The sequence below is a fragment of the Saimiri boliviensis genome, chromosome 7 (assembly GCF_048565385.1).
Source record: "Saimiri boliviensis isolate mSaiBol1 chromosome 7, mSaiBol1.pri, whole genome shotgun sequence".
Lineage (NCBI taxonomy): Eukaryota > Metazoa > Chordata > Mammalia > Primates > Cebidae > Saimiri > Saimiri boliviensis.
In genome coordinates this window covers 2,732,943-2,745,082 of record NC_133455.1, presented here as the reverse complement: position 1 = coordinate 2,745,082, position 12,140 = coordinate 2,732,943, and the positions used below count along the sequence as shown (strand labels likewise).

The 12,140-nt window shown below is 40.4% G+C and overlaps 1 protein-coding gene across 1 annotated transcript in view; it reads left to right on the top strand.

Annotated features, from left to right (window-relative positions):
* PIWIL1 (piwi like RNA-mediated gene silencing 1) overlaps positions 1-9,615 on the top strand; it is a 28,273-nt gene extending 18,658 nt beyond the window's left edge. Inside the window, exons 16-20 of the mRNA XM_039472133.2 lie at positions 764-834; positions 993-1,146; positions 5,107-5,232; positions 9,109-9,256; positions 9,412-9,615. Coding sequence (XP_039328067.1) covers positions 764-834; positions 993-1,146; positions 5,107-5,232; positions 9,109-9,256; positions 9,412-9,528 — 616 coding nt within the window. The 3' untranslated portion in view covers positions 9,529-9,615. The remainder of the gene's footprint in view (positions 1-763; positions 835-992; positions 1,147-5,106; positions 5,233-9,108; positions 9,257-9,411) is intronic.
* Positions 9,616-12,140: the final 2,525 nt, after the last annotated feature.

Below are 12,140 nucleotides of genomic sequence, written 5' to 3'. Positions count from 1 at the left end.
ACTGAGGGAATTGCCAAGAACAGTAATATATGAAAATTGAAGGCATATTAGTTGACATTAGTAATAAATATGTTTCAAAGTCTTTATCATTTTTAACTTTTAGTTTCAGGGGTACATGTGCAGGTTTGTTACATAAGTAAACTCGTGTCATGGGATTTGTTGTTCAGATTATTATCACTCAGGTACTAAAGCCTAGTACCCAGTAGGTATTTGTTCTTCTCCCTCCTACCACTCTCCACCCTCAAGTAGGCCCTGGTGTCTGTTGTTTCCCCTCTTTGTGTCCATGAGTTCTCATCATTTTGCTCCCACTTTTAAGTGAAAACACATGGTATTTGGTTTTCTGTTCCTGCATTAGTTTGCTAAAGATAATGGACGGAGCTAAAGGTCTTTTAGAAGAGTGAAACTTACAGTGAATGGTTTCTCAAGAGCACAGTAGTGAGTGTACTTCTGTGTGTAGGTGTAATAAACCTGGACAGCACCTCTGGGTATTACAGTTTAAATTTTATTTTCTACCCAGCGGATGGAATCATGGTATTGATTTATAATGAAAACAAACACAGTTTGTGATGCTGATAAGGGATCTCCTGCATCTTGCTCATTCTGTGTAAGGTTTCCTCAAGTATTTGGATATGTTAGCAGATGTCTTTAAAGGCAGTTACAAAGATGACAGATTACTAACAGTGAAATAAATATAGAATAATTCAGAAAGGAAAAATTGATTGACAGTTGCATTCTCATTCTAGTTGTGTTTTTCTCTGCATAGCTGGTTCTCACGCTGCGTATTCCAGGATCGAGGACAGGAACTGGTAGATGGGCTCAAAGTCTGCCTGCAAGGTTAGTCTCCTGCAGGGTTTCCATTCTAGTCTCTCAACTGGGGTCTTCAGGAAACCACCCTGAACTATGTTACTGAAAAATGTGCCCAGAATTGGGGAAGAACAGACTAGTTGTGCTGTAGACATGCACTGATGTAAAAGTTCTCTGGCCTGTTTCAGCGGCTCTGAGGGCTTGGAATAGCTGCAATGAATACATGCCCAGTCGGATCATCGTGTACCGTGATGGCGTAGGAGACGGCCAGCTCAAAACGCTGGTCAACTATGAAGTGCCGCAGTTTTTGGATTGTCTAAAATCCATTGGCAGAGGTTACAAGTAAGCATGCAAATTGTAAAGCATTCTCTTTTTATAAAACCGTACCTTTTTATCTTTGAAATTAGTGTCACAGGATGAAAGGGTAAGGGAGAACCTAACTTGATAGGGACACTGGGGTCTTTGAGGTCATGGGAAAGGCAGGGGGGAGTTTCTATGGGAAATGTTTCACGAGAAGACTGTGTTGAGGGTCATTCCTTCACAGAATAGGATAGTAAGACACCATTATAAATCATGGATCTGCCTTCTTACCTGAGGCCTTGGAGTGCAGGTGTCTGATAATTGTACATCCAAAGGCATCTGCAAAATTGATTATTGAAATAAGTATTCCAGATGGTCTTAACTTAGTGAACACTTGTTTCACTTTCTTGTGGACTTGACGAGTGCTTGATCAGTAAGGTGACGGGTGAGCATCTAGTCTCTTGGGGTGGGGTTGGTTCTTCTTTCTCCTTCTGAGCGATGTGGATGGCCGAAGATAGTGCTGTCTATATCCAGATGCTGCACTTGTCTTCCTTTGAAACCCGTATTGATTTTTGTCTTCTCTGCTCTTGCAGACATTTCCATCAGTGCCATTATGAGTCAATAAAATGTGTACCATTGCAAGAGAGCTGTTCTAATAAGTTAAATTAACTAGTCCTCTTTCTCTTTATCAAATCTGTAGTGATTTAAAATCAGGGACTGTTGAATTAGGTGCATAACAGATTGCAGATTTAAAGATTGAACTTTTCAGGATATTTGGAAGATCTTGGATCCTGTTTTGTGTGCTTGCATATATGTATTACACACCCATTATTCTTGTATTTGAGCATTTTGTATCATTATAGAAAGGAGGGATTCTGAAAGCCGCTGGCCATATCCGGGGCTTGGTTGATTTTACCTGGTGCATAGGAAAAGGACAAGCACTAAGAGCTGACTCCTTATTTCTACTAAGGGGCTTCCAAGTCATCTTTGGCCAGTGCTAAAAGGCCCCACAACAATCAGTGTTTATCCCAGACATTTCTTAAAACGAGGTATGATGCCATGAAGGTTTCAGAGCAAGTCAGGAGTGTTTTTGTCTTCTTTGAAATAGTTATGTTTCAGATTAAAAGGCTACACATTTTTAAAATATTTTGGAAATGAAGGTTAGTATTCTTTCCTATTCCCTTAAGACTCTTAATGCTTATATTCTGTCAAATAATGATACTTTTTTGTTTTCAGGCCTTATAATCCTGATTTTATGGTGTTCTCTGACTTGGCCTTTCTGTCTGTATGGGGAGATCCGGTGTGGTGTGTGTGGCGGGGGTGGAGGAGGATCTAACTTGGACGGCCTCTTTCCTGCTCTTTTGTTCCTGTGATTTGCTGCTGGAGCACACAGCATTTTCTAGTTTTCATTGCCTTTTCCTCATACCCACAGGGAAGGAAATTGTCAAGAAATGGTGACTAGAGGTCATAGTGCAAGTCGGTCACATTCCCTTGAGCTGAATTGTTGGGCTGCTGGGAGTATACACCCTTGGTCTTGCTGGGGCTACATCTCTGTTTCCTAGGGTCCTTTGGGTTTGATTCCTAAAAGGACTGGCAGAAATGGCTCTTGAAAAGGAGATTGCCACCCTAGTGAATCAGTACCTGTGAACAGTCATCCTGAGTGTGCAGAGTGGAGCCTGGTATAGCTGATGGGTGCACCTGCCCAGCTCTCTCAGCGAACAGGAACACACTGTTGCAGGGAAGGAGAACCCAAGTCGACTGCTTGGGCTGGCACTTAGTGCACTGTTACATGAAGTAGACCACACGCTGAACCGTGCTGGTATTTGGTGGCAGTAGAGATCAGTGGCAAAGAGCAGTATGTCTCAAAATGAGAGTTCGGTTAATCCCAGCTTTACCTTCAGTTGTAGAAGAGGGTAACAGTTAACTGAGGCATTGAAAAGAATAAATGAAATATATGTAATGCACTCCACAGTAAGTATTCAATACATGATAGATATTTCTTCTAGGAAAAAACCTTCAAGTTGTACATAAAGGTAAAATATCTGAGAATTAATTCTTCACTTTTAAAAAATGCAAAGTTTGGACTTAAATGTTTATATAATAGTTATCAAAACGACAGTGTTTGCTTGCTTTTAAATGGAAATGTTGATGTTAAGCTTTTTTTTTTTTTTTTGGAGAAGGAGTCTCACTCTGTCACCAGGCACCAGGCTGGAGTACAGTGACACAATCTCGGCTCACTGCAACCTCCACCTCCCGGGTTCAGGCAATTCTCCTGCCTCAGCCTCCTGAGTAACTGGGACTACAGGCACATGCCACCACACCCAGCTAATTTTTGTATTTTTAGTAGAGATGGGTTTTCACCATGTTGGTCAGGATGGTCTCAATCTCTTGACCTCATGATCCACCCACCTCAGCCTCCCAAAGTGCCGGGATTACAGGCCTGAGCCACTGCTCCCGGCCGATGTTAAGCTTTTATAGTGACACATCATGAGGTAACTGATGTAGAATGTTTGATACAAGATCAAATCAAAAAGTCACCCCCATATATTTGTAACCTGCTTTTCTGTTGCCACATTTAATACTAAATTGTTTCTTACGGTGTTATAGGATTAGCGTTATCCACTTTATATTCTTCTGTTCCCAAAACTGATGCTTGTTTGAGATGCTATCAGGAAGTCCTAGATAGTAATCACTTTCTAACAGGTCCCATAAACATAGGCCCTGTGCTGAACTTAATCTCTGTAAGTGACAGACACATTTGAAACTGAGGGCTGTACATCTTTTCAGCACGTTCATTGTGGCTTTGTTATATTCAGAGCTGTCAGATTAAGCAGTCACTGGGTAGCAGTAGTCTACATGGGTAGATAGGGACATTTCTAAAGATGTCCTCTGCTTACTCAGGTATGCTCACTTAGTTTCTTGCCCTATTTAATTTTCCAGCAGAATTGCTGAGTCCAACATGACTAGGTTGGTACTGTATAAAACCTCTGCTTCCCAGTGTTGGAAGTCAAGTGTATCTGTTGTCCTAAGGAACTGATGTTGCAGCTGGAGATGGAGGCGCTAATAATCTTATTGATCTATGCTTTCTACCTGGCAGCGCTGTTCTCATTTCTACCTGTTCTGATTCACGGATTATCTATGTGGATTGTGTGTATACAAGTGTGGCTGATTCAAAAGGATTTGAAGTGAGCCTGGAGGAGGGGGTGGAAAAGGAATGTGAAAGGCACTCAAGCAGACCACACAGGGCAAGTGCAGAGCTGCTCTCAGGAGGGTCCGAGGGCGTGGCAGTGGGCCAGGGGTCTGCCAGGATGGACAGCTGATAGTGCACAGATGTGTCCAGGCCAAGAGGCCTGATGAACCTTGACCCAGGAGAGCCGCCTGAAGAATCTGGGGGGATGGATGGCTAAAGAGGGAGTCCTTTAGGGTGGATGCATCTGGCACGTGGTAGGCCAAGGAGTGTGGAGCTGTCTTAGGATCTGCACAAAATGCCATTTGAGACTCCAGTGAAACACTAATTAGGAAAATGAAAAAGGTATATGAATATGTAGTGTGTGTGTGTGTGTGTGTGTGTGTGTGTGTGTGTGTGTGTGTATCCCCTTGATATATTGTGAACCAGTAAGTTTGAAAAGCACTACTTAAGCCCACTTACCTATAAAAGATTTTAGAATTAATATTGAAGACTGTTATAAATTATAAATTTTGAAGACATGCTGGATTTAATATTTTGGTGTGGTAGGTATGTAATGTGTTTGATCTGTGGATAAACCATCGACATGCCGTGTGTCACAGGACATACGTGCCATTTGGTTTCCCTCTCACCATTTATCCCTGGGCTTTACTCCTGTCAAGAGTAAGATCCTGATGTTTCACCACAACCTGGACAATTGATATGCCCAACGAGGGATGGGTTCCTTTTTAAATGGAGCATATGAACGCTTGAATGATTGAGTGCCCTGAAAATATGACTGGCTCAATGTAGTCACGTTCATCATCATTTTAAAGCCCTAGGCTAACGGTAATTGTGGTGAAGAAAAGAGTGAACGCCAGATTTTTTGCTCAGTCTGGAGGAAGACTTCAAAATCCACTTCCTGGAACAGTTATTGATGTAGAGGTTACCAGACCAGAATGGTAAGTTCCATGTGAGTAGCTAAGGATTGTTATCTTCTTGGTAGCTGTTTTTTTTTTTAGCATGGCCCCTATGCTTTACCGATATTCATGCATTTTACTTTAGTACTTATATTTTTTATAAACACTAACTTTTTCAACTAATTTGGTCTAACATAATAAAGCCCATGATTTCCTGGTGGCTCAAACTGAACAGAGGTTTCCAAGTATAGTTTTTCTTTGGAGGAAGAGTATTATTTTCTGTAGTATTAACTACACATATGGAGATTAAGAACTGCTTCTGTAGCTTGCTTTTGTAATTTTACACACATAACGCATCCACAGATTTTCTAGTGAAAAATTTTTAGATTTGTAACACAGTTGTCTAAAGATCAGGAAGTTTTATCTGAGACAGAGCTGCAGGTGAGAAAAGTGACTTCTGAGCAAGCAGAGCTGCTGTGTGTGCAGCTGGGAGCTGCACCCGGAGACCATGAGAAAATGAGATTGCCAGCCAGAGCTGACAGTGGGTGCTGACGGGCACAGGGAAATGGCCTTAGCAGCACAGGAGGATTCGGTGGCCAAGTCAGGAAACCTGGCTCCTTTTCTTGAGACAGAGTCGCTCTGTTGCCCAGCCTGGAGTGCAGCAGCATGATCTCGGCTCACTGCAACCTCCACCTCCTGGGTTCAAGCAATTCTCATGCCTTAGCCTCCTGAGTAGCTGGGATTACAGGCGTGCACCACCAAGCCCAGCTAATTTTTGTATTTTTAGTGGAGATGAGGTTTCACTATGATAGCCAGGCTGGTCTCAAATTCCTGGCCTCAGGTGATCTGCCCGCCTCAGCCTCCTGAAGTGCTGAGATTACAGGCATGAGCCACTACGCCCAGTCAAAACTTGATCGATTTTTCATGAGTTCCTCAAACACCTTTTTGTGTGAGGAGGTATTAATGCAGTGAGCGTGTTTGTGATGGCAACTCATTGGTCATTCTAAATTAACACTCTCCTCAGGAGAACAAATCATTGGGAGGACTTCTGTTTTTATGTATAAGTGTTTTGGAGCCTTTATGAAAAAGGTATCTTGAATGAGGATCAAGTGTCGGCCTGTGTGCAAAGTTTACATGTAGAATACTTTTCCTGTCTGAATCTTGGGCAAATGAGGCATTACTATAGTGACTTTATATGGAAAATGATGATAGTGCACAGAGTTTAGTTTTTTCTAGTCTGCTCTGTTGTCTGAGTGGAGACAAATTATTTTGAAATACATCATCTTGGATTTCTGTCTTTTTCTCAGATGTCACGGCATTGGTTCAGCAGGACTCTAACCTATTGGGGAAAAATTGACTAGAAAGACAAAACAAGGCTAAGATACTGACACAGTAAACTCATTTCTGCAGGATTCTCTCACCATTCAAAATGATCCCCAACGCTTTCTAACATTACAACTACTCTGAATACCAAAGCCCAGCTGTGATGTTGGCCTGAAGACAGTAACTGCCTGAAACAAACTGGGTAAAATCCCAGCTGAATTATGAAGTATAAAAAGTGTCATTAGTTTTTACTAGATATTATTAAAACCCAGCAACTGCTAATGCTATTCAGACACCTGGAAAAGCCCACTCTTTTTTTTTTTTTTTAAGTTCTGAGATACATGTGCGGGACGTGCAGGTTTACCACATAGGTAAACATGTGCCGTGGTGCTTTACTCATTTATCAACCCGTCACCTAGGTGTTAAGCCTCACATGCATTGGCTATTTGTCCTCATGCTCTCCCTCTCTTTTGCCCTCCAACAGGCCCCAGTGTGTGTGGTTCCCCTCCATGTTCATGTGTTCTCATTGTTCAGCTTCCTCTTATAATCAAGAACATGCAGTATCTGGTTGTCTGTTCTTGCGTTAGTTTGCTGAGGATAGCAGCTTCTGGCTTCATCTATATCCCTGCAAAGGGCATGATCTTGTTCCTTTTTATGGCTATGTAGTATTCCATGGTGTAGATGTACCACATTTTCTTTATCCCATGTCTCATTAATAGGCATTTGGGTTGGTTCCATGTCTTTGCTATTGTGAATAGTGCTGCATGAACATACACGTGCCTGTATCTTTATAACAGAATTATTTATATTTCTTTGGGTATATACCCAGTAATGGGATTGCTGGGTCAAATGGCATTTCCGGTTCTAGGTCTTTGAGGAATTGCCACACTCTCTTCCACAGTGGTTGAACTAATACACACTCCCACCAGCAGTGTAAAGCGTTCCTATTTCTCCACAGCCTTGCCCTCTTTTGTTTCTTGACTTTTTCATAATCGTCATTCTGACTGGTGTGAGATGGTATCTCATTTTGGTTTTGATTTGCATTTCTCTAATGATCAGTGATGTTGAGCATTTTCACATGTTTGTTGGCCACATAAATGTCTTCCTTTGAGAAGTGTCTGTTCTTGCTCTTTGTCCACTTTTTAATGGTTTTTTTTTCTTGTAAATTTGCTTGCATTCCTCGTAGACTCTGGATATTAGACCTTTGTCAGATGGATAGATTGCAAAAATTTTCTCCCATTCTGTAGCTTGTCTGTTCACTCTGATGATAGTTTCCTTTGCTGTGCAGATTTAGTTTAATTAGATCCCATTTGTCAATTTTTGCTTTCGTTGCAATTGAGAGCACCAAAGTCATCTCTAATCACCAGAATTGCAAATGGTTTGTGCCTAACCTGGGAACAAAGGCTTGCATTCCAGCCCTGGAGTAATTTCTCTGTTCTTTTTGAACAAGTCATTTAACATTTGTTAACTCCTCATTCTTTGTAAAAGTAAGTGTACAGTCTGTTGTAGATCTGTTGTAGATCAGTTCTGCTTTGCTAGTTTTGCTAGTTTTGATGGGCATAAGAAATTGCAGGATTAATTTCCTTAAATCTTTATTGAGTCAAATTACAGTATCTCTGGATTGATATTTTATTGGTACCAAGAAAATGAAAACAAAATCTAATGTGTATTCCTTCATATTTGTACTAGAGGCGGCCCTCTTTATCTGTAGGTTCTGCAACTTTGGAGTCCACCAACCTCAGATCAAAAATATTTGGAAAAAAGTCTGTACTGAGCATGTACAGATTTTTTTCTTGTCATTATTCCTTAAACAATACAGTAAAACAACCATTTACACAGCACTTGTACTGTATTAGGTATTATCAATAATCTTTTAAAGTATCAAGATGGTACTTTATATGGGAGGATGTGCATAGGTTACATAAAGACAACATCATTTTATATTAGGGATCTGGGCATCCAAGGGTTTTGGTATCCTCAGGAGGTCATGGAACCAATTCCCACAGGATGGCTGCACTTGGTTTTGTTCTTCCATTTCGTCCTATACTCGTTTATATTCTTCCACGTTCCCTTCCTTGTAAAGATTTGCATTAAATTCCTGGGGATTAAAATTCATTATATTTTTGTTAAATAACAATGGGAACAGCAAGAGGGGAAAAGGTTCCATGGTACAAAGCTGTCTGGGGAGTAACTGTCCCTGAACCTAGACTCGCTCATCGCTCCCCAGGTCGTGCTTCTGGAGTCTGATGGCTCAGTCACAGTGCTCGGCTGTGGGGGTGGAACGCAAGAACTAGCCACGTATGCCACAGTTACTAGCAGCCGTGTCAAAGGCTTGGCTGTGCTCGGAGGCATCATGACAGGTGTTTAAGATCTAAATCATACTCTTTATGGTAAACATCTTTCACACACAAGCAGTCGCAAATGGTTCATGAATATCTCGTTCCTGGAGTTGAAGGAAGCCCGTTACATCGTGAGAAGACATGAGGTTACTGTAGTAACTTACAGTGAAAAGAGGTACAGAGCTTTTCACTGTTAAGAAAATGGAATCATCCTAATTTAGTTTTCAGTACATCCATGTCTTTTCTGTAATTCCAGGTATGATTTTTTTATTGTGAGCCAGGCTGTGAGAAGTGGTAGTGTTTCTCCCACGCATTACAACGTCATCTATGACAGCAGCGGCCTGAAGCCAGATCACATACAGCGGTTGACTTACAAGCTGTGTCACATCTATTATAACTGGCCAGTAAGTGTTTCTGCTTGTTGATGCTTAGCGAGTGAAGGAGAGTCACTTTTCAAATGAAATAGCTGTGGTTTAAAAGGCTTTTAGGGTTAATACTGAGATTTGCAATGGAAAGAGGCTGACCTAGAGTAACAGAACCTTTTTTCCTTCCGCTAAAGGGTGTCATTCGCGTTCCTGCTCCTTGCCAGTATGCCCACAAGCTGGCTTTTCTTGTTGGCCAGAGTATTCACAAAGAGCCCAATCTGTCACTGTCAAACCGCCTTTACTACCTCTAACCTGCAGAAGAAGAAAAGATGTCTCTGTTTTTTCTTTTTGAAATTATAACTTCGGGATTTTCTTAAGCCTTTATTTATTTTTTTTTTAACTGTTATCTTTCTAGATGAAACTTGGGAAGGGAATTAAGAGATCTAGAGTTTTATTTCTAACATTGCTATTCACTGGCTTCCTTATTTTATAGGTAAAAATTAAGATTTTATATTTTATCTTGTTTGTTTCTCTTAGATATTGTGTGAGTTTTTTTTGTTTGTTTATTTTGAAGAAATGCAGATAAGATACTTTGTAGTATAAACAGACTCTCTGAGAGTATTTGAAATGTGTTTGGGGATTTACTTAAAAGTACTTTCAGGAGTGAGCAAGTTCTACTTGTAAACCTATATTAACTTTATTTTTGAAATATCTATTTTGAATTTAAAGGGGATAAGAGGCATAAAGTAGGATGCTCACTACAATCGTAGGTTTCATCTGATATCTTAAAGATAAAAGCTGCTAGTATATAACCTATACACAAGATATAGGAGAAAATATGCTTAATTTTTATTTGGTGGGGGCTCACATGGGAGTAAAAAAAAGATTGAAAAATTTTAAATTGTCCAAAGAAACATTTTAAGGATCTTCAACAACAACAACAAAAAGGCCAGTAGTAAATCTCTATATTAACATTACTATTTATTTTGTTTTGGAACTGGGATATGATTCTATTTGTTATAAAATAAAATTGATGTGATTGTCACCTTATTTGAAGAACAGTGTAATTCTTGTTTTACTGAAAGATGTGCATTTTCTTTTCATCTAATTTTTAAAACTGCATACAGTTCCATTCATAAAAGCTCAACTAGCCTGACAAACGTGGTGAAACCCTGTCTCTACTAAAAATACAAAATTACCCAGGTGTGGTGGCACATGCCTGTAATCCCAGCTACTTGGGAGGCTGAGGCAGGAGAATCACTACTTGAACCTGGGAGACAGAGGTTGCAGTGAGCCGAGATCTTGCCACTGCACTCCAGCCTGGGCAACAGAGAGAGACTCCGTCAAAAAAATAAATAAATAAAAGCTCTAATAGTGTCACTTTTGAACTTGAATGTCAGAGTAAAACACTGTGAGGAAATGCAGCACCTTAAGAACAGGTATCCATAGCTTATAAGGAAGTGCAGACTAAGAAGTCTATGGTATTGTGAGGTTGGTAATTGTTGTTTTTTTATATCTGCATATTTATAGGAATTCTCAGGAACTTTTGCAAAGAGAAGGCTTGAAATTAATGAATTATTTTAAGTCATGGGAACACCATTAAACATTGCTTACAAATGCAATGAATGTAAAAGCCTGAGTGACAGTACGCAAGTCCCTGGAACTGTAATTTAGACTAATGCAGATTAGTCAAGTTATTTGTCTTACCTTTTCTGCACATGGCCTCATTCTGGATTTAGCCTCATTAACATGTTATGAATGAAAACTATTTTATTTTCCTTCTAGTTCTTAGAGCTAATAACTGTTAACATTGTTCTGGGTGAGTAACCCAGCCAGGTTCCTTAATCTCTTCAATTTCTTAGTGTTAGAAGAAAAGAAACACAGGAGAGTGCAACCTTTCAGAAGCATGCCGAAGACAAACACGTCAATGATAGAAGTTGCTTAAGGCTGTTCTAGCCCTAAGGAATATAAGGAAGTTTAATCATACAGCTGGAAAAGATTAATTTGAGGTGTTAATTTTTATTTATGGATTTTTGTGGCTAGCCACTTAAATCATTGAGCTCGTTCTTAGCAGGTTTTAAGCTCTGCCTTAAAGTTAAAAGACTTTAATGCCTTTAGAACCATGAAAAATTGGTAAATGTGGTAATTCTGGAAAAGTTGCAGTTGTCCAAAGACCCTCACTGTATCAAGAAAGACTTAGTTGAAAGGGACAGAAAACCTGCTGAGTATTTTAAGCCAGGAAAGGGGTATTGAGTGGCTTTTTCATCATCCGAGGTAGTGCTTCCCAAATTTAATAATCTGTTAGACATCACCTGGTTTGCTTTGTAATAACACAGAGTGGGTTCCAAACCATACCCTAAGAATCGGAACACTCAGGGGAGAGGCCAGGTGATTTCCCAGGGGCCTTTGGCAAATGCTAGTTGAAAGGGATCTCTTTAACATCTGTCTTGGTTATGCCTCTGCTGTGGTTTTTATCAGATAGACTTCCTGCATGAGGTGACAGAGTCTAGGTTGATGCCTGAGCCATGCCAAGTACACGGAGCACTGTCAGGGAATTCATTGCAGCACTCACAAAGAACAAAGCCAAAGATCCAGTGAAATCCTGATTTCTTCTTTCAAATGGGATGTGCCTATCTGTGTGGGACATCTAAAAGCTTTAGTATTAAAAATACAGACCTCTCAGGCTCTCCCTTCCCAAAGTTTCACGTGACCAGTCTACCTAGTGGTTCCTGAAGGAACCCCAGGGATTTGCTGTGTGGTTTGCCAAAAGTACATCCCTGTAGGAACTCTGTCAACTCTTTTCTGAGTATGCAGGATTTTCCCCTCAGAATCCAAAAGTGTGACATTCATGGACGCTTTCTCTTTAGCAGTTTAACGTGTTCCCTAAATCCCGTAGGAGTTTTTCAGAGTAATCTCCTGAACC